Source organism: Lepisosteus platostomus, chromosome 15, assembly GCF_059453375.1.
Source record: "Lepisosteus platostomus isolate fLepPlt1 chromosome 15, fLepPlt1.hap1, whole genome shotgun sequence".
NCBI lineage: Eukaryota > Metazoa > Chordata > Actinopteri > Semionotiformes > Lepisosteidae > Lepisosteus > Lepisosteus platostomus.
The window spans coordinates 19,703,846-19,726,096 of NC_142625.1; the positions used below are offsets into that span (position 1 = coordinate 19,703,846).

At 35.8% G+C, this 22,251-nt stretch overlaps 1 protein-coding gene across 1 annotated transcript in view; it reads right to left on the reverse strand.

Annotated features, from left to right (window-relative positions):
• cdh4 (cadherin 4, type 1, R-cadherin (retinal)) overlaps nucleotides 1-22,251 on the reverse strand; it is a 382,227-nt gene that overhangs the window by 119,389 nt on the left and 240,587 nt on the right. The window contains exon 4 of the mRNA XM_088608237.1: nucleotides 2,549-2,778. Coding sequence (XP_088464363.1) covers nucleotides 2,549-2,778 — 230 coding nt within the window. The remainder of the gene's footprint in view (nucleotides 1-2,548; nucleotides 2,779-22,251) is intronic.

The following is a 22,251-nucleotide window of genomic DNA, read 5'->3' on the forward strand; positions in this document are numbered from 1 at the left end:
CAGTGCTGAAATATTATTGCAGACACAGTTATAAACAGTCGTGGAAAGGTGTGTTGAAAGCTCTAAGCTTCTTCAATTTTCTTTTTTGCATTTCATGTCTGCCCTAAAGTAAATTACATTCTTGACTCATTTTATTAGTGTAATCTTTCGGAACAATGCGTCTTTGGGTATCCAAACACTGACATTCATGGTTTTATTTTAAAACCTGATTCAATAGAAATTATTTATGCAGCCCAATTTCATTTATGAGTTAGCACACATTCAAAGTTAATGTATATATTTTAGTGTTTGTGCACAAGCCAATTTATTTCTCTGGTGGCATGCTTTTAATAGCCCTTACTTTTCTGCAGAACGTTTTTCTCAGGCTTTTTTGCCTTAAACTGTACTCATTAAAAGCCATTTCTCTGAGACAATTCTGTTCTAATGGCACAGTTAACACGGACACAAATAACAGTGAATCTGGTAATGTTGCTCTGGAGAGGTAGTGATTGTAAGCAGGACTGTAATTCTTCTCTAACTTATTTAAATATTATTAAATGTGTGTATGTAGATAAAGAGTCTCACACTCAAGAATAATAAAAATTAACATTATTATTTTAGTGAATTATAATTCCTTAGTTTAGTTGTTTTCTTTTTCATACCTTTTTCATACCTTTCTCTTCAAATTGTAATACATACTTGGCCTCATTCAATTTTGCTTAAGTGGGTAGAGAATTTCAGAAATGTTTTACGACCAGTAGTCATGCAAAGGTGAAGTGCTGAAAGAACAAGATGTATTACAAATTACTGCTATCTTCTGTAACACATCTTGGTTCAGAAGGGTTGGAAAAATGCAATCATTATATTTCATCACACCAATTGCTATTCTTAACTGTATTTTAATTACTGTTAAGGTAGGGCTCAATTATCTTGATATACCACTGTACTATGTAATAAGAAAACATTTGAAAATAATAGGTTTCTATAACAATAGCCTAGGGCTGTAAACATATTTTAAGCATATCCTTTTGATTGCATCCACTATACTAATGAAGGAGAAAATGATTAAAAGATTTTAATAGTCAAATGAAGTGAAGCATATTTATGCGTGACCCTTTCTTCATTAATTGTGTTATGTCTTTTGTAAGAGATGAGCAGTTCAAATCCATATCCACTGCAATGAGGCTATCCGTTCATTCTCTCCTACAGTGGTCAGATGTACTAGAGCCACTTACCATCAACAATCAGAGTGTCATTCGAATTGGAAACTAATGCTGATAAATAAAATGAATAAAGAATAATCCCCTGCTCTGATCCATTTGCATTGATTGTTGTCAGGGGATGATGACTATCTTTTATGATGACAAAAACATCACATAACCCAACTCTTTGTCTATTTTATGGTATGAATTCAGTTAATAATAATGTATTTATAATGTATAACGTACTTATCAAACATCCCACATAAGGACATCTGGGACATTCAATTATATTGAGGAAAAATATGCTATTAAACCATGCCTTAAGATGATCACTTTTTTACTGGGACAATGGAGTTGCATGGTATAAGCTGAGCTCTTGAAAGTCTGTTTAATGTGTCCTAAGGGTCTTCATCTCAGAGCCATGCTGTTTGTCTTCTTAAAACCTGATGACAGGGTCACTTTGAGTCTGAACACCATGGTGCCATTGGGAAGGACAAACCAAGCTGTCTGTTTCTCATGGCAGTGGAAACATTGCCACCACTGGGAATAGCATGGCTGGGTTAGTGAATTACAGAGATTATTCCGGCATTCACACTGGACAGCTGTTCAGCAGCTGCAAGGGGTCCTAGCAGCTCAAGCACCAGCATGGCAGACTGATGTTGTCCATTAAGAGCCTCTGGTCTTTATGTGTTTTAGAATAAGAAAGCCTGGAGGTAAAGCATCCCAGTGCTGCAGAATAAGAATACGTTTTTTTCACATTGTTATGTACTACTGAGGTTGCAACATAGTGACTCAGGGAATTATCTCCAGGAACTGTGATAAAAACTGCTTTTATAATACTATAATACTGGAATACTATAAATGTACAGTACAATCGACAACAATACAATTATATGGCATTGTGCATGAGCATTATCCAAAGTATATCTGATCCCAGAGTTTTTGTCACATATATTCACATGGGCCACTTTTCCCAGTATCTATATTTTAATAACATTTTTGAACATAACTTCACTTTAAGAAATAAGAAAGGCTGTAAAAAAAATCTATTATGTTTTTCTTTTGTAGAACTTCCCTCTGTAAATGGTGAAAAATATACTCAATTACAACCACCAGGATGTAGCATTATCTCAATTGATGTCAATTATTCACCTAGTCTTCATTATATATACTGTACATTGAATAATGCATTGGGCTTCAATCCCAATAGTCAGATCACTGAAACAGTTATCAATGAAATATTAAAAAAATAGTGGAATTCAGTCATTTAAATACAATTTTAACTTGATTTTCCTTGAAAACTGAAATAGGTGCATTTCAAGCAATTAGGTAAAAAGCAAGAATATATATTGAATTTGAATAAATACCTTCACCAGAGAGGGAAAGGGTGTTGTTTGTCCAGCCAAAGCCAGTTTGACGGTTGTCTCCCAGATCTGCATGGTAGGTGGTCTCTTGGCTGTGACCATGAACTGGACTGGCTCTGACAGGCCGGCCACCTCATGCTCTGTATAGATTGAGCCATCTGTCCGTACGCTGAAGTTCGGGTCACTGCTTTCAAACCCGACCCTCTGGTTCCCTTGGCAGTCATCGAATTTTACTAGAACAGCAAAGAGAAACAAGAAAAAGGAGACAGGGCACGTTGAGATCGGAACCAGATAAGAGAAGCAATCAACGTGCCTGCTTCAGATGGTTAATTTTCACTTTTTCGCTTTCTATCTTGGGGCCTGAATCAAGGAAATGAATCGAGCGCTCATCGTCTCTGCCCTTTTCAAAGCAGGCTATTGCGGCTTATCTACTTCCCAGTGGTAAGCAGTCAGAATTGTTTTAAGTATTTGATGCTGTTTCATTACTTGTTAAACACAGCTGCTCCCTATCTAAATGGATTTCTCTACTCTCCTTCATTGCTGAATTGAAAGTACAGAAAAGACTAATAAAGCACAGACATATTCAAAGGGGCACACTGTCACAAAAAAACAGACATTCATTCTCTTGCTCTTTCCACCTCTTTTCTTTTCTTTATTCCCTCTCTGTGGCTGAGCACTAAGCTATCTCAAGAAGTATCACAATTTAAGTAGCATCACACACACACAGCTGGGGAACAAAAGCTTGTTAAATTGTTCCATATCTTTCATCAAATGGAAGTGAAGCTTTTTAGTTACTGAATGTATTTTTAAGGGTGGGTTCTGCATAAATAGCCACATGTTTAATGGTTTACAGTGATACACTTCAGAATAGTTATCTTTAGCCACCTAAATTTGCCCCAGTTTTGGAATCAAACATCATGAAGTACCCCAATAGACTGATATATTTATATACCATTTATATGCTTTTTAAAAGATGTAAGATTTTTCTACCTGCATCACTTTCATTTATTAATGTAGAACCTTTAAAAATGTAGTTTTGTACTCCATTAGGATTGCAGCAGGAAGAAACAATGCTGAACTATTATGAAATAGATTTAAATATGCCTTCCCCTTGCATGACTGCTCTGACTATTGATTAAAATTAAAGGCTAATATGCAGTAAATTTTCCCGAAACTGAAACATTGGCCTTTCCCTGACAACACTTTATTAAAGAACAAATAGATATTAATTCCATGCTGAAATGAAAGAAACATTTCTGCAAATTTTCAACTGTGGAGCCTTGTGTGATTTCAGCGAAGACTTAACCTCTTACTGTTCAGGTTACCAACTCAGAATACTTATTAATTAATAATTAAGGGAAGACATTCTGAATGATAAAATCTATACTTTTCTTATAAAAAGCAATAGAAAATAAGACACCACAAAGTGAACATCACTTTCCTTAATCTTAATTTAGTAATTATTTTAATCCGAAATAAATGCAAAAAATGGACGGCCTTTACTTTGCTGTTTATATAACATATTTCTTTGAGTTCACAGACCACTACAAACTGTTGACAATTTTGAAAACAACACAGAAGAGTACATTTTATAAAACTCAATTTGAACACACCAGAGAAAATACACTGAAATATGAAATACATATTCATCAGCACAGCCTATGAATAAAATATATGATAGAAGTGGCATCCTTTTGCATTTTAGTGACTAGTCACCAACCGATGGGTTATTGATGCCCCCAGGGTAAAACACTGAACAGATACTGTACCATTGCCAGCCTCTCCTATGGGAATATAGGACTAGCACTTCTCATTCATGTATTCACAAGGGTTAATGACTGAGCTGTCAGTATATCTCTATCTTAATGAGTTTGTGAGTCCAACTGGAAGCCAGCAGTCGTCCTGTCTTTAGAATTGTCTGCACTTGATGTCTCTCTACTGAAGGCAGAAAAACAGCTCTATATAAATCTTCATTAGTTTGGGTTGCAGGTTCAGGTTTGCCATTCCTGCCCCTCCCACCACCAGCATTTTATTTTAACCTTTGTTCTTAGAAGAACTACTCTCTGTTCAGGTTTGGAAAGTTAGTTAATCTCTGTAACCCAGCATTCCTCAGAGATTAGCCTTCAAATTCTTTCAAAATCACTTTGCAACCAATTCAAAACCACTATGCTGTTTTGTCAATGAGAGCAGGAGATATGCTATCCCTACAGCTCCTCAGAAAAGAATGCTGAGATTGGGCATCTTAACTTGATCTCGACTTTCCCGTCAGCAGCATTGATATTGCCCAGTCCTCTGCCCTTGGTGAGGTGACGTGGTTGGTGGCTACTGCTTTCTTTCAGAGGACCAGGGAAACTGGACTAACTGCACTGAATTCTCTGATATGCAGGTCAGCTATGCTCCCTTGAAAATGTGTGTGGTGTGTGCATTAAACCACTACAGATGATTACAAAAAAGTGTTGGGCACAAACATTCTAAACCAATTGTTATATGAGAAGCCAGAAACGTACAACACATAATCAGATTTACTGATTTATTGATGCTAACACTCAATCGATGTTCTGCATCTTATGGTACACTTTTAAATGAAGGCTTTAGATGTAATTCTGATCTCTAGCTTGTGCCCCAGATCTAACAAAATGTGCTGGTACACAACACGACAAGAACTTTATGAGACCGCTGAATTAAATCTCCTAGATCCTTGATGCAGACCAAAAGTGACAATGCATTGAGAATGTTGTAAAATTAGAAGTGTCAGACATACTAAGTGCAGTGATAAATGTGAAGTTGTTGAACAATTAAATCTGTGCTTTCCCAAAAGAAGTTGCCAAAATGTATAAATTAGAGTTTTCAAATAATTAAATGAGATTAATTTAAGCCACTGTCCTTGATGCCCTTACAATTGTGTCAATATGTTAAGAGCTCTTAAAACTATGACTTCAACAGCATTCTTTAAAAAACACCATATTCATATTCTAGCAACTCTTATACAGTTAATTGAGGACTAAATAAGGAACAGGTACAGGATCTTAAAGAATTTTAATTCAACTAACACCTTTGTTACATTGATCCTATTGATTACCAATTTAATAGTTACAGTCCTGGTTGGAACAAATTTCAGCAATGAACTGCACTGAAACAGACTCATGTTGAAGCCCTAAAGGATGACCTGGAGCCAAAGAAACTGCCATTCCTGCAGTAGTGAGGCTGGTATCCACCTTGCATGTTCATCAAGAGACTGTGATATCTTTCAGTTTGCTTTTTCTACTACATTATCATTTCTGCTTAGTGGTTTACTGATATGATTGCTCAAAATTCCTATTTTCTATTGAAAGCAAGTTTGAATTAAAAGCTTTGAAAACACATTTCTTTGGCATTTCTAGTTTCCTCAATATGTTCAGTACAATAGATTGTATACAGGTGCTGCCTAAAACACCCAACTCACTCCTAGCCTGTACAAGAATTAAGAACCATGTCTGGGAACAGATCAGAGTAGAGACATCGAATCACCAGCTACTCATCAGGAAAACAGAGTCATTTTTTCGCCAAAATCGCCAGATTGAGGTTCTGGTGAAACAGACTGGGACCAGATTTTTGTTTCAGTTCCATAGCACACAAAGTTAGTACTTAGTTAACTTAGTACTTAGTGTAGTACAATAAGCTACATACGTCATACTAACATCAAGCCATCTACAGTTATCCGTTTGGAAAAGTATCACTCACTAAGATATTTATATCAGATACTTAAATCACTATATTGTGTGTCTTATCAGTAACAATATTTCTTTAGTACATATCATGCTCACTTTGGAGACTGTTACAACACGGGTGCGAATGTCATTGTTTGCACTGCAAATGACCTTTCTTAGTAGATCTGAGCCATTGGTTAAGATTTGTCAAAAGCTTGTGACAATGGAGATGGACTGTGATTTTCTGAGGATTAATGTAGGACTCACTTCCTGTTTTAGAGTCTTGAAAAGAACCCAGGAGATTTTTTATACCACTGCCACTTTTTATCAAGCTTTGTTTGAAATGCAGGAACACACCATACAACACATTTTCCTGCTTGTTTTAACCAGTTGACACAGAATGCTTTTTTGGGAAATGCTTTAAATTGCACTACTTAGCTGTTCATGCCAGCTTTTGTTGGAGCAATTATGGACTCCAAGTCCTATGCTGGCTTATTGTACCAACACTGGCTGGTGCTTGCAGCAGATTTCTTATCTCCCAAAGCCCTTATTAGTGTTGTATTTTCTAGCTGTATAACCACATGACACATTTTCCTCTCTATTTCCAACCTCCATAAAATGCACAAAATGGGTCTCACTGACATTTTAGATGCATGGAGTTGTAATATTAAATAAATGTGTATCTACATGTTAGACTCCAGACATTTTTACAAGGAAACTGGACAAGGAACATTTTCTGTATTGCACTAAAGCAAGTAATGTCAGCTAGTAAAGATTATGTACAGTACTGTACTATACCACAAGCTGAAAATAGATTGTTTCAATCAAAAAGGGGGATGCTGTCTATATTATATAGACATATTATATGTTTCTTTAACATGCTCATAAAATTTACTTTTATAAATTAAAGTTAATTTTATACCACAGTGCCCAATCTGATTTTACAATAAATCATTGGAATGGTCATGCATGCATTATATAATTGACAAACCCTAGAGTCACACAGTAACTGATGTCAGTCATTGAAGGATTTAATAAGCCTCTGTAGACTGACTTCCAAATGCCTTCTGGTGTTAATCCACAGCAAATTAAAAATCAGATGTTTTCTGTGAAAAAATAAATGCTTTGGGAGAAGGGTGTGTTTTAGGAGTAAATCTAATGTTTCTTTCTCATCTTTTTTTGTGGTTGAGGCATATTAGCATGCTTCCAAACTGTGGAATTCTTATGCAGATTCGAATCTGTACAGTATGATTGTAATTTAGAAAATGAATAACAGTCCCCGACTCAGTAATCCTGGTATAGAACCATGTTGTGAACAACACAGATGATCTTACATACAAACCATTATGAATGGGATGCAGTGTATCCTAGCAACAGGTGTCATCTGATTAAGTAGCACATATTCGTTTCTGACTGGCAGAGTTCTGTGCCAATACCTTTTGTATCTATAGATTTATATCTTCATATGATTTAAATGGCTTTTTGTTGATTTTGTCACTAATTCTTTCACTCAATGTTGATTAAGGACACACTCTTTTTGCTTGAAACTTTATGAACCCATAAGCAAAAGCCAATTTCTTAGATGGTTTCTGTGATATGAAAAAATGATACAACATACATATACAGTAACCTTCATAAACTATTTAACAAGCGCAAATACCACTGTCAGTACATAGGTCTCCTTTACATCTCAAAAAGTTTCAATATCTGAAACTTTTCAATGTGGAAAGCAGGCATTCAGACTCAGTCATAAAAAATACTTTTTTATTGGTATGCTTTCCACATGGAAATGTTCCAAATGTTGAGAGGTCTTAAAATTTAAGGAAAATGGAGAAATGTTGCAAGGATAAAAAGCAAAGGAGTTCCTATAATGTTGCTCTCTCTCCCCTACACCTGAAGCATGAAGAAAGAAAGCTCAACAGCCAACATGTTGTGGTTTTGCTTTTTCTTTTTTCAGTGTGGAATTAATCTTTACTTGTTTGTTTCCAGCCAATGCATGGTGATCCCTCTTTCCACTCAAACTACTTTCTAGTTTGCTTAAAAGAAGAGATAAAAATTCAGGAAACACAGAAATTAAACATCTCATTAGATTAACTCGGGAAAAAAAACCCCCACTCAATTCCCTCCCTACGTTGCCACACCAGTTTGATCTATTGTACACAGTGTTTTTAAAAATCTATCCATCACATTTTCAGAGCTTACGCTGTTTTTTCAGCAACAGAGATTCTATTTTCTAAATGTAATTATGAAGGCAGAACAGTTTTAGATCACTGTTTCTTATAAACATTACTTTTGCTAAAACACCATTCCCTTGCTTTTTTATCACTATTATTTTTGCAACTGTAAGAGGGGAGGAGGATCTCGATGAAGGTTCATCACCAGAAAGCTCCTGCATTTGGGTGTGTGTGTGGTTTTTTTTAACCAGGACATGCCTGTTAAAAGAACACTGCTACTGTACCCTGACCCCAGGTGTGCCACGCACTTTAGTCAAAGATAAAACTGTCATATTTCTTGCTTCTCTAAAATGGTCAATGTTCAGGAAAACGGGCATTTCAAATTAACTATGTCACAGATGTTAGATAAAACAAAAAGATGTTTCTCCTGTTTTCATAACGCCCTTGATTTCAGAGAATATGTTAGGGCCCTAGCCCAAATTTCAATACCATCTGGAATGTAAGCCTTTTATAGCATCAAATATAGGATGGAGTAGTTCGATCCAGGAACAAAAACAGACCCTTTCATGAATGATTTGAGATTGAAGGTGTCAAAATCATCATTAATTTTTATCATATTTATTATATACCTGGTTATGGCTGTGCAATATGGTAGAGCAGTTAAAGATGGCTCCAGTGCATTATGTTTTATGTTATTTGTTAAGTCAATTTATGGTACAAATGAATATTAATTTATGTAGAGATTCATTCAGAGTGTAGTGTTTCCCTTATTAGACTAAAATTCCTGTCTCAAAAACTTAAGATCTCTCTTGATGGAATATATGACTACAGATCAGTACTGTACATTAGACCTAGGAAAAAATCATAAACTATTGCATTAGAAAATGTACGGGTATACAGTACATGTATTCCAGAGCATTACTGTCATGTGCATGGACTAAGTGTATATCAGTCTTAATAAATCTTGTAGTTTTTTCAATGTCTTTACCATACAGTTCTATACTATTTAAGACTCTCCATGGTTTGTACCAGAATAAGTACTGTAAAAGTACTATAAGCACAATAAAAAGACAACTGGCTAAATTTTACATTAACAATTCCATTGGAACATACAGTACAAACAGTACATATTTCCAATACTGAACAGATACATTTTAATTAATCAAATCATTCTATAAATTGTGTTGTTCCCTTGGGTTAAAATAATACTAAGCTCAAGTCATGTGATTTCATAAAGCCACCAGTTTTATTTGAGGTAAAACCTGCCAAAACGAGTACTACTGTACATTGACAGACCTGACAGAAGACAATGAGTAATGTGATGTTTGGGTTTCCAATTCTATAAAGAGGTCTGTATGGCTTCTGTCTCTCTGAAGGCTAGCAATGCCAAACCAGTAGAGTGAATCATGTCCATGAACTACACAACAAAATACATGATATGTACTATAACTGTGTTTCTAGACTGTTCTAGACTGGTGTGGTTTGGTGAATAATCAAACAGAGGGATGAAAAACATTGTTTTATAACTCTATTTCCATTTATCTTGACCCCTACACCCTCTTGAATTCTAATTGTATTGAACACTTGAGTTTTTCAAAAATAGAAGATGTTAGGCTTCTTGCTAAAAAGTCCATAGCCAGGCGCTTCAAAGACAATTTTTCAAAATAGCTTGTTCATACCTGGATTTCACAACATAGACGGATCTGACCATCTTCCCAAATATTCAACTTTTCTCTATAGTAAGTATAATATCAGTAAGGGTCACAATATTCAAATTAAAATTAGATAAAGCAGGAAGTCCTTAGTCAGTGAGGAAAAAAAATGAAAAACAGCATCATGTTAAATCAATGCTGTTCTAGTACACAGACCACAAGCATTGAGTGCAATTTAGAAGCCAGCTATTTTATAAATGGCAGGTCACAGTCAACTGGAAGTCTTGTCCTGCTGTGTGAGCTCTAATGATTAACCACCTGCCGTTGATGTGACAGATCTGTGACAAAATATCTTTTGGATTTTATGTCATTCATATCTCTTTCGTGTTTTGTATCATTAGACCTTCCATTTTACTCTTTTCTCACTGTGTTTATAGGTGTGTTATTGCTTCTTGCCTTTTTCCACTAATGCATCCTCTTTTTAAGGTGGCAGAGATTACACTGAACTGTAACCTTTTAGGAAGAGAGAAGCAGTATTATATTCTACAAACAGGGCAAAAGGGTTCAGTAGCTGGCGTTCCTAAGGGTAGGCACCTCTGCTCATTAAGGGCCAAAACTCTTGTATGGTTTAATAAGTGCTTGCCAAGAAGTAACTAATTAAGATCTGTGCATCAAGTCTTTCTAATTGTTATTTAAATCATAGTTCTCTTAGATAAGATCAGATGAAGAATTCAAGTCAGGTTATCGTCTGTACCATGTGGACTTTAGTTACCCAATTCCTGCTCTAGAAACATATCCCCTTTACAACACACAGAAATTGCATCCTACCTAGTAATCTAAGTTTTGGGAATCATCCAAAGTAAATTAAAGAGCTTTTAATACTGTACCAGCTTTTAATACCAACCAGGAGTCTGTATTCCTGTAACAAGGAGTCATTTTTGTTCTGCTGTGCAAAGAATAAGTGGTAATGGTATAATCAACAAAGTATAAATGATAGTGCTGATCAATTTGCAAGTCTCTTTGAAAAGGCCAAAGCTGTTTCAAACTTCTTCTGCTTTTCCCAATAGCAGAAAGAAAAAGTTTGCTTTTTTTGCCTCCTGGCTATCCTGAATATACCTCTCTAGCAAATGGAGAAGCAGACAAAAATGCAGTTTCATAACTGTTCCCATTTCTCCTATGCAGCACAGTCAGAATAAGGGACAATTATGCACTGCTCTCCACCATAAATTAGCCCTTTAGAAAATATTTTATTCCCGTGCCAAATGACTAATCCCACTGCACTCTGGTGATTCTAATAATGACAGCACCAATATTCATCTAAAATCACTGAAACATCCCCTTCCTCCATCACCAACATCCCAGAGTACCACCCAGCTTGTTAGGTCTGCAGTGTTCTTCTGACAGAGTTGTGGATTTTCTATTACTGTTCTTATTCGTTCCTCGCTTCTCCCTCTTCGTCTTCCCGTTCACTATTCTTGGGGGAATTCTCAAGTGTGTAACCAGAATAAAAGAAAAGATGATCTTCGGCGGCCGCAGTGGATGATTTCCCAAAAGCAAGACTAAGATTTAAAGTGGAGTCACCAGGCTTGTCTGACAAGAGCTGTCAGGAGTGGTTACAGCCGAGCAGCTAGCGAAGGGGCTTGGCCACTCATTTCTACACAGCAAGGTATTCCCGACAGGGGGAGGGAGGAGGGGGAAGAGTCTGCAATGTGTGGCACTTCACCAGAACACATGGGAGCTCACACACACTTACTGTACGGGAAAGTAAAATGAGAGACTTAAACATCCTTTTTAAAATATTCTCCAGAAATACAAAACCTTTAAGTACAGATATATTTTTCCAACCTAAATGGACATATGCTGTGGCCACTTGCTTCCTTACATGTAATTCAGGGAGCAGATGTGCAAACACACTTTGCAACAAGCAGACACGAGTGACAGGCTAAACAGTCAGTCAACAGTCCCAAGACTCTCCCTTACTTTCTTGCCTTAGTCTTGGATCAATTGAAGATGCTGTCAGCTTTATTCTGCCTGGGAGCAAAGGGATAGATTTGCACTTTTCAGAAATGTGGATCTAAATAGGCTTTACAGCATTCACATCACCCCTAACCCCATCCTAGTTAATTATGTATAACTTCATAATAAAAATTTAACAATCTAGTCTTGTGAGTTGTGGTGTCATTAATATATAAATTTGTAATCCAATTAACAACCACAGAAATATGGGAGGCCTCTAGCCATGATCTAAAAAGTTATATAAAGGTAAGTCAGTTTTGACAATATTTATATTTCATATTCATATGTCAGCTATATATATCTATTAGAAATGCTGACATTCAATTGGAAAAAGCAAGACGATATTTCCTCGTAATTCCAGCTGGCTGTATGATTTAATGTCTGGATTCGTGTCCACTATCATATCCTTCCTGATGTGAAGGTCAAACATTGTTACTTATAGCCCAGGTCTATTGAACAATTGATTACTATGAAGTCAATTGCACAAAGAGTCCCAGAAAGATGGACCTCAGTGCTTCTGCCAAAAGTAAGAGTCCCAGTGTCATTCTTCCCTTTGTGTGCAAGGAAAATGTGATTATGGAATAGAATACAACACCACAAAAAGTTATTCAAAATTTGCATCTTGGCATAACAGATGAACTTAGTTTAGCAGCCTTAAAAGTACAAAGATACAGACAAACCAAAAGAAATGACACTTTTTGATCCTAAGCAGCTGTATTAATTCAAATATAAAGGAAAAACACACTTAGTAAAGTAACTAGAATTAACTAGAATTCTCTTAACTAGAATGTGTTTGTTGACAACAACAATACTGCTAATAATATTTTTTTAATAAGTAGTCAGTGTGTCCAATCACCATTTTAATAGACAAAAAATAAAACAAAACAGATACCATATTCACAATTTAAGAATTATGTGATCTAGATGACATATCTGACGATAGAATGAATGAGTCTCTGATGGAGTACTGTGAAACGTCTGCCTGTGAATATTCAAGGCAGCAGTAATGAATGCCAACAAGAGGAATTAAAGGCAGGATGTGATGACCAGAGCCAGGAGAGATCTATGGTGATATTCAGCCAGCAATGGGGTCCCTTGGGTGCTAGTTGCAAAGATGACATAGCTACTGAAGTGACAAGCAACAGACAGTAAAATACTGCTGTGTGCCAGCCTGGGAAATCCTGCCAGCATTCAGCTGCTCAAATAGGAGGAATCTTGAAAAAAGAGAAGGACATTGCACTGGCTGAATTCATTCAGAAAGTTAAGCACTGTTAGAGAGGCTAGATGTTAACAGCTCTAATATAACTGCAGTATACATATCATCCACAAAGAATTCAGAATAAGATAGAAAAAGTTATTTTGAATTATCATGTAGTTTAACTTTGCGATGCAATTTGCTAGGTTCTTTATAATGTAAAAAATATTATTATAAAACTTGTTGTGTAAAACTGTAAGGATGATGCTAATGTGGTTTCTGTGCTTTGAACTCTTTCCAGGGGAACAATATCCTGTAAGTAACATGGCAAACATTCTATAATAAATGAGGACTTACTCATTAGTCGTTAAGTTTTTGTCAGGCTTTCACCCGCAGCAAAGCCACAGAGCGAGCTAGTGTTTGCCATGTTAGCCGGCCACACACCTGTCTCTCAGTGCCAGTTACCATGGAAACACAAGCCAACAGGAAATCTGCATCACCTGTGGCCAGTTCATATCCTTATCTGCATCAGGAAGTGCAGAACATTTTTGAACAGCTCATTTTGGTAGGTCCAGCTACCACGGTAAACACTAGCTCGCTCTGCAGCTTAGTCGTGGGTGCGAGCCTGAAAGTTTTAACATAACTTTGCACAATTCAAATTCTAAATTTGTATATCCAAGTACTACATTAACGTTTTTACTAGTTCCCTCCATTCCATTCGTGAGAACATTACAACACAATAAATGAACACAGACAGCAAAATCTTTGTTACAAATTGTATATCAAAGCCCAGTTCCACCTTTTTAATACTTAATGATCACATTCCTACTGTCTGTTTCTAGTACTTGTTATTTATCAACTCAGGGTCTAAAACAGATTGTATACCACTAACTAACTTAAATATTTGTTTTAATTACATTAACTTACAACAGCTACAATGATCTTACTCTGCACTTTATTTCTAATTATTGTATGAAAATAACATTCATACTTATAAAAATGCTTGATTTGTAATCACTTCATGAGAATGGAGTCATGCAAACATTCCATAGATACATTAAAAGATAATTGTAATTGTAAATGTATAACTACTATGCATGCCGCTTTCAATATAATTTATTGTTGTCTCCTTCTTACCAGTAAAAATTGGTACTTTTATACTGCATATATGTTTAAATTATATATAATGTGTGTGTGCAATAATGTTCCTCACAATGTTCAAGCTCAAGGTCCTGAAAAGCTATGTACAAATAATTCAAACCTACAAGCTGAGAGGTCAGATGTTTTAAAAAGTAATTATTTCTGTAATATGCAGGTCAGAACAGCCGCTGGGATGAATGCAGTAGTAAGAAAAAAATCAATTTATAACAAGATTTAGCAAATTACTTTTCACTTACAAACAACACAGACCATCTCTAGGGAGAACACAGTGGGGACAGCTTTCGACATGTTGATTGATGCATACAGTAGGTGTGTCTCTCTTGTCTCATTACAGAATCCAAGGTGCAAAAGTGGATCCTCATTATTAGTATAGTCTGGTTTATTTATTGTTAGGGTCAAGCTGGTATTTTAGCAAGCCTTGTGTGTTACATATGTTGTTATGGCAATCTTTCTGTTTGTGATGTATTTAAAAAGCTAAATAAGATGTTCCAATTCAATGTGCTATGTAGAGGTAACTTCACAAAAATATAATATTATGCAAACCACTAAATTATTAAATGTTCTATCCCTTTATAACCATATTTTTTCATTATTTAAAGTAGTTTTTTATAAACTACATGTATAGCTACAATAGCTAGAATTTCAGGTAAAGAAATTCAGGGATTCAAATATAATAATAAGTTAAAACTGATAACAGATGCAGCCAGATACAGTAGCAAATATCGGGAGAGGAAATGTGCATGGAACTGACAGAATACAATCACAGCTGAATGCAATGACAAGGAAACTTCAAGCTGAGGCCACATCACCGGGACTTTTTCCCCATTCTTTCTCCTGACCTTGCACAGCTCAATGACTGGTAAACTGCAGCAAGGATGAAAAATTAGAACTACAAAAAATACACCCAAATCCTGAAGGGCCTGACCTAGAAGAAAATGCTGATAACAGCAATTCTACTCAATGTGATCTTCCAGTCTCCCAAATTTTCCCCCAGCATATCAGTTTGCTTATCCTTTCTTTCTCACTGTGGATATCACATTATGGGTCAAGTTAAAAAAAGACAATCATGCACACTCTATCAATCAGACAATGATTAAAATACAAAAGTCAAAACTACAGTGCTACAAGAAGGCCACTGTATCCAGACCTATATATACAGTTATACTGTATGTTAAATTAAAAGTAACCTTGAAGGTTGATGCTTGCCGAGTAATCTGGTTCTATGCTCTGTACTTTTTAGGATTCTGAAGGTCAGTTTTGGATGATTTAAAAACACACAAAGTAGTCATCTCCCCTAAAAAAGCAATTCATAGTTCTTGGCAACATTATCCATCACTCTGATCTCCAGCTACTGCTCAAGGTCCAACAGATTTAGTTAAATTGTCTCACTAAAGAAGTGTTTAAAATGAGTAAATCTTTTCAAATGCCCTGATGTGTATTTGTACAGTTGTGAAAAATGTGAAATGTTATGTGAGATGTGAGTTGCTTTGGATAAAAGCATGAACTATAATGCAAAATTGTAAATCACATGATAGCCAATAGGGCAGTGCAATAAAAAAAAGTTTCTAGAAGGCATGGACATACAGTGTGTTATTGTAGCACTGCTACATTCATTGAACAATAGCTTAAATATATACCAAATCAATATTTTCCAGTCCTTCACATCTATTTATGAGTAGCTTATTCAGTTAAGAAATTCAAAGTAAAACTTGAACGTTTTAATTAAACATTTAATTTAATTAAAATGAACATTCATGTAGTCAGGTGTGAAGAAAAAATAAAATAGTGACTTACTGGATCTAATTTTTATTATAGTGTCATGTAAAATTCTCTATAATTTTAAAGCTATAAATAGGTTTGTGGCTGAAGCCTTGAGGTAACATGTCTTCAGCCAAGGAAAGACACTACCAAATTCTATTAGTTTCATATGAAGGCACTGGAAAGCCGAAATGTTAGCAGTTTTGTGCAGCTTCTGTTCAGAGTCAAAGCTGCACATCTGTTAAAGTCAACTTCTCTGGTCACCTGTACTGTATTTCTTACTCTAAAGAACATCATTACGCTCTTGGATTACCCTTTGAGTATTCAGAAAGCATGCCAAAACATTAATTTTTATCTTTATAGCTTTAGAAACAAAAGTAATATTGTTCTGCAATGCATGTTAGTACAGACACATTACAGCATTCTGTAAACAAGCTCGAAACACAACAGACACTAAATTCAGTTTTTAAATCTGACCAGTGCTTAACTGGAAAAAGAAAACAGGGCTATTGTCAGCAATCCATAAATCCATTTCCTAACCACTTTATCCAATACATGGTTGCCAGGGGGAACCGGGGCCTGTCCTGGCAAACAACAGGTACAAGGCAGAAAGCAGCCTGGATGGGATGACAGGAGACACACATACACTAACACCAGGGCCAATTTCCTCAGAAGCTAATTAATTAACCTACGAGTATGTTTTGAGACTTTGAGTGGAAACCAGAGCACCCAGAGGAAACCACAGTAAACATGGCAAGATCATTTAAAACTCCCCGCAGATTGAACCCCAGGAACTGAATTCAGGGAGCCAGTGATATGAGGCAGCAATGCTATCCACTGCACCACAATTCAATCGTCATCCATCACTTACTCACAATATATGAAAAAAATAACCTGTGTTATACAGTATAATAATATAGTACCCCATTCAGATGCAAGATAACACCCATTGTAAGAAAAAAAAACAGTTTTTGTCTATGTAAAAGGGAGCTGCATGAGTTAAAAAGTTTTCCAAGACAGAGACGTATTTCAGTAAGCTTTCTGATAACAGAGCATTAATGCTTCTGAGGATCTTATAAGGGATGATCTTTTGCTTTCACTGCATCCTGCCTTAATCACCAGTAAAGCCGATTCTAATTGCCAAAAGATTTTGCAGTTCCGCCTTTCTTTATTTTCCCTTTCATGCTGTTTTTCCTGGCAAACACGTGGACCATAAGAATATGAATTATTAATGGAATATAGCATGAAACAAAATTTTAAATCTCTCTTTAGATATTAATTTCATAAACATGAAACTCTTGGAGAGTGAAGCTTAAGAGTGATAATTGTTTAAGAGTGGTATGTGTAAGATAGCCATGGCTAATATATCAGAATTAATTTGGAGCTACAATTTCCAAAGAACCAGATGCTCTCTCCACAGAAGGAGGAAGCCTGATATTGAGAAGTAGATAAAACCAATCAGCCCCTTCTGAGCTTGTTTAGAGGCATGCTAATGCATCATTAAAACGACATTTATCATTTAAAACAATGGCACATTAGACTCAGTAATTGCTTTGACTGTGGGTGTCTGTCTGTGGGTGTGTTTGTGAATGTGTGCGTGTGTCTCTCTGTCTTGTTGTATTTAAAACAAAGAACTTATTAAAATCTAAAGTGATTTCTTATTTGGTTTCTCATATAGAAAAAAAAGTATAAAAATGCCTGTTTAATTTGTTGTTATCAACAGGGTACTGTTGTCAAACACATCACGTTTAAGAAAATTGAGTTGGGAAAAAAACTTGGTTAAGCACAAACAATGGACAGAACATCCTAGACTATATGATGGTATTATAAATAATATAATGATAGCAATGCATTGTAAGCTAATCATTTTTAATCTTAATTGTCTTTGATCTATAGCTGAGACCTCAAATGTTGCAATGGAAGGATTTCTTCCTACAGTTGTTACTGTATGTCAAACAAACCAACTATATAAACCACTTCCAGGTCCTAACCTTGTTGAGTCACATTCTCAGTGTCATCATAGCATAATGGGATCAGTGAGGAGTAATGAAGTACAATTTAGATGTTGTAAAATACAACTTGTGTACAACAGAAATAAAATAAAGCTTGGAGTTCTGTTTTCAATCTACATATTTTTTGCAATTAAGAAGTGATAAAGTGAGCCACACACCTACACAATTGGCCATATCTCCCAAATCCTTTCGTGTGCTGCTCATTACCCAGTAATTATTACATTTACGTAAAAGTCTCACTTGTACATGTTGTTGTGATTGAGAGCAGAAGCACAGGCAGGAAACATTAAATATGAGTAAAGAAAAACAGCCTTATAAAGCTATAGTCTATAGTGGGGGACACAGTCTATGAAGTATGTTTTTGGATTCCGATTGCAGACACAAATGCCAATAATGTTGATAAACTATTCTGAACAGCAGTTCTTAAGCCACAGCCCCAGCCTGAAATTGCAAGACAACACTGAATTCCAGCAGCTTTTTGACATGAGGTGGTGGAATATGGCTAGATGACAGATAAGTGTTGATCATTATCAAAACAAAGTGGGGAGAAAAAGAAGACAAAAGCCAAGAGGAATTTTCCTCAGCTTTAAAGGGCAGGGAATTTAGTGGAATGATCGATGGTTCTTAAACTTGTCAGTTGAATGTTTCTGAAGCTTTGAAGGCATTAGCTAGGAAAATCCCCGGAGAAAAATCCAATCAAAACCACTGGAACAAATGACTTACAGCACAATACATCGGTAGTGTCATAGGATATCTGTAGGGGGATAAGCATGTCATTTCTCTGACTATCCAAACATTGCTTTTCTGCTCTTTTTTTCTGGGTAATATTTACCATAGAATGCATCACTAATTTAATGTAAAGGAGAGTCATTTTAAACCTACAGCCTGTATGTTTGTTTTTAGCGCGCAGATCATGCTTCCAATTTCTTTCCCTAAAAGAAATTCTAAAGTGGTAAGAGTAAATATTTCAACGAATAAATGGTACTCACTGGAATGAAAATAAAACATAAGGAGGCAATGAATAATAGAAAATGCATTGATACCACTGACATATTAGTGATGAAGCTGACTGATTTGCATATATACAAATGTATTACATTCAGCAGCACCAAAAATGACCGACTTGCTTTCTTTTAAAGTATTCATAAATTTGTGGCCACTGAAACAGTGCTGGCAAAGAATTAGTTAAAACTAATCAATGTTAGTTCTTTTCTTCGATGGGTAAAAAAGAAATTACCATCATAAGCAGCTGGCACTGACAAGTCTCGTTAATGAGAAAATTGTCATGATTTCTGCAAAAAAAAGAACCAAGATCATCTGTTCATGAAGTTGGATGGATGGAGTCTGGAGTACTGAAAAACGCTACACAAGTGAGAACAATTAGTCGACACCATCTGCATTAACATTGGAAGGATTTTTCTATAGCTACAATGAACACAAAGATCTGTTACTTGGAAAGACATTAATGCTCATGGTTTCTGGAGAAAGCAGTGCAGTGCATGCAGATGGGTTCATACCTAAATGATGGGCACACCTTTGCAAAAAGTGTGTACCAAGCCTCCTGTGTCCATGGTCACAGGAGGGTGTTTCAAGAGTATTTTGAGTTCAAACATCAGTCAAAGTGAAATATTAGACATAGCTGTCATTGTCCCATCATACATGATAAATGATATGCTGAACCATCTTCAATACAGCTGTAGTTAAGGTAATATACCATACTTACACTGTAGTTTTAAAGTGTATACAGCTGTCTTCCTGTGCTGATAATTAGAAGTAATATGTTGAGGCATTAAAGGGCAATAAACTATGCTCCGTGACATGTCAATGATTAATTTGATAAAACTGTGAAAGCTCTTTATAATCTATTTAGCTAATCCTACACAGTTCATAAACAAGCCTTCTACAGGGATGCATTTCCTTAACCCCATGCATGCCAGACACTGTTGTATCAAGTAAGCACTTAAGGTAGACTGGTGACCACATATTGTCTAGGGGTCTGTGCTTGTCCCTTCTGTATTAGCAGTTATCATTGTTTTCTAAAGCAGCACGTTTGTGAATAGAAAATGTATACAGAGGACAAGGTGACCATGAAATTACAGTAAATGTCACCCTATAGATGAGACTCACTGCGTTCCTAAACCAGCTGACCAGAGCCTTTAGGGATTTTTGCAACTATTTAGGAGTTTGTTAAAACAACTGAGAAACTGAAGAGGTGACTTATCCCCAGCGGAAAACCTTCTTGATCTGTGAAGTATTCCCAGAAGGAAGCCTACCAGTCATACTGCATCTGTTCACACTTTGAACCAATTTACTGTACGTGACCAGGCAAACATACAGGCAATCTTAATTTTGTTATTGGTATATCTTCAAAACGAATTTTAAATGACTGGTTAGTATAATTTATAAATATGTACAGTGTAAATATACCATATATAATTATATCATACTGTATACTGTATATATATGTACTTACACATTACATATTTTTTTCAAAGGAATATTTGATCAGGAGGCAGAGGAATACTTACAGTATAGGTATGAAAAGTGAATTATTATTAAGCTTCAAATATAAATCAAAGTGTTCTTAACGCAATTTTGAATACCTGACTGGCAAATTCAATAACCTTTACTCACATTTTTGTGTTTCTCAAAAAAATCCACCCTCAAAAACCAGAACCCAAAAGAAAATGTACAATTTAGTAAGGATCCAGTCTTCCAAGCATGCTTTCAAAAAGCAATAAGAACAGTGCTGTACATGGTTTAATTGTTTCGGTTTCATGAAATCAGTATTAATAGAGAACAGACAAAACCTAAGAAAAAAAAGCCATTATGCTTTACTAGACTGACAATATTCCAGAGAGTTATGCAACGCCAAAGCTAGATAATTAATGTATTCATCACCACACAGCAAGACAATGCAATGGAGGTTATTAATGAACAAGAGATTGCACAGCTGGATGTTTTTTAAAAACATTTTTTATTACTTTTGCAAAAACCCACACTCCTTCTCTGAACAGCTCTCAGCCCCTGACAAGTGTATTATCTCTGGCAAGTGAGCTCAGGAAAAAGAACACTAGTGTGCTGCTTAATGGAGGTTCTTATTTATGACTATTACAGTCAAAACCAGAGCAAGGGCAGAGGCAAGCTCGTCATGAATGCGGCATCCTACCATTAGCTTCTTCGCCTCTTGAGGTACAGTACTGTATAAGGGGAGTTTTAATGATGCAAACAATGATGGCTCTTTCACTCCCCTCTTCTAGTTAGCAACTTCGGCAAGGATGCAAATTGCAGAATGATGAGCTCAACCTACACTGACAACAGAATACGCAAGGCACATTTGCCAGTCACGCTGAACTTTGTCACTTCCAGGCATTTATTTTGTTTCTAATGTAGCTTTCTATAGATTATATACGGTATACGGTATATTCCACTGTTTGCAATTGATTGTGTAGTGCTTGTTATTTCCATATATTGTAACAGCAAGCTCTTGGACCAACATTCATCCTGTTTTGGAAATTGTAATGAATTGAAGGCTTGATACATTTATCTGGAAGTGCCAATAAAGACAAACAAGAACCTCACATCAATAGTACTTCAACCCTAAACCCCAGTCACTTAATGTAAAAGCTGTCTCTCCAAGTGACAACAAGACCATTTATGTGCAGTCCAAAATAACAATGAACCAAACACAAAAATGGATAAGGCTTGATAAAATAAATCATGAATGACTGACGTTTTCATGCATATTTTCAGACAACTTGGTTAAATGATTTTCAAAAACATTAGAGCATTTTAGTCAGCCAAGAAATTACACAGTTTCTACCTCCATTTCTTCTAGGAACTCAAGTAGTGGTTTGCAAGTAGGTAAAAGTAGGTAAAACCTAAATTGTCTAAACTTTCAAGACATTAAAAAAAATTAACATCTTTGACATCTTGATCAATAAATAATGACGCTTTGTATCCATTTTTTTACTGTTAGGTCAGGATTTCTTTTTCAATTAGCATTTAGTACCAAATTAATGCCTACAGCTGCCTGAGCTTTATTAGCTGCT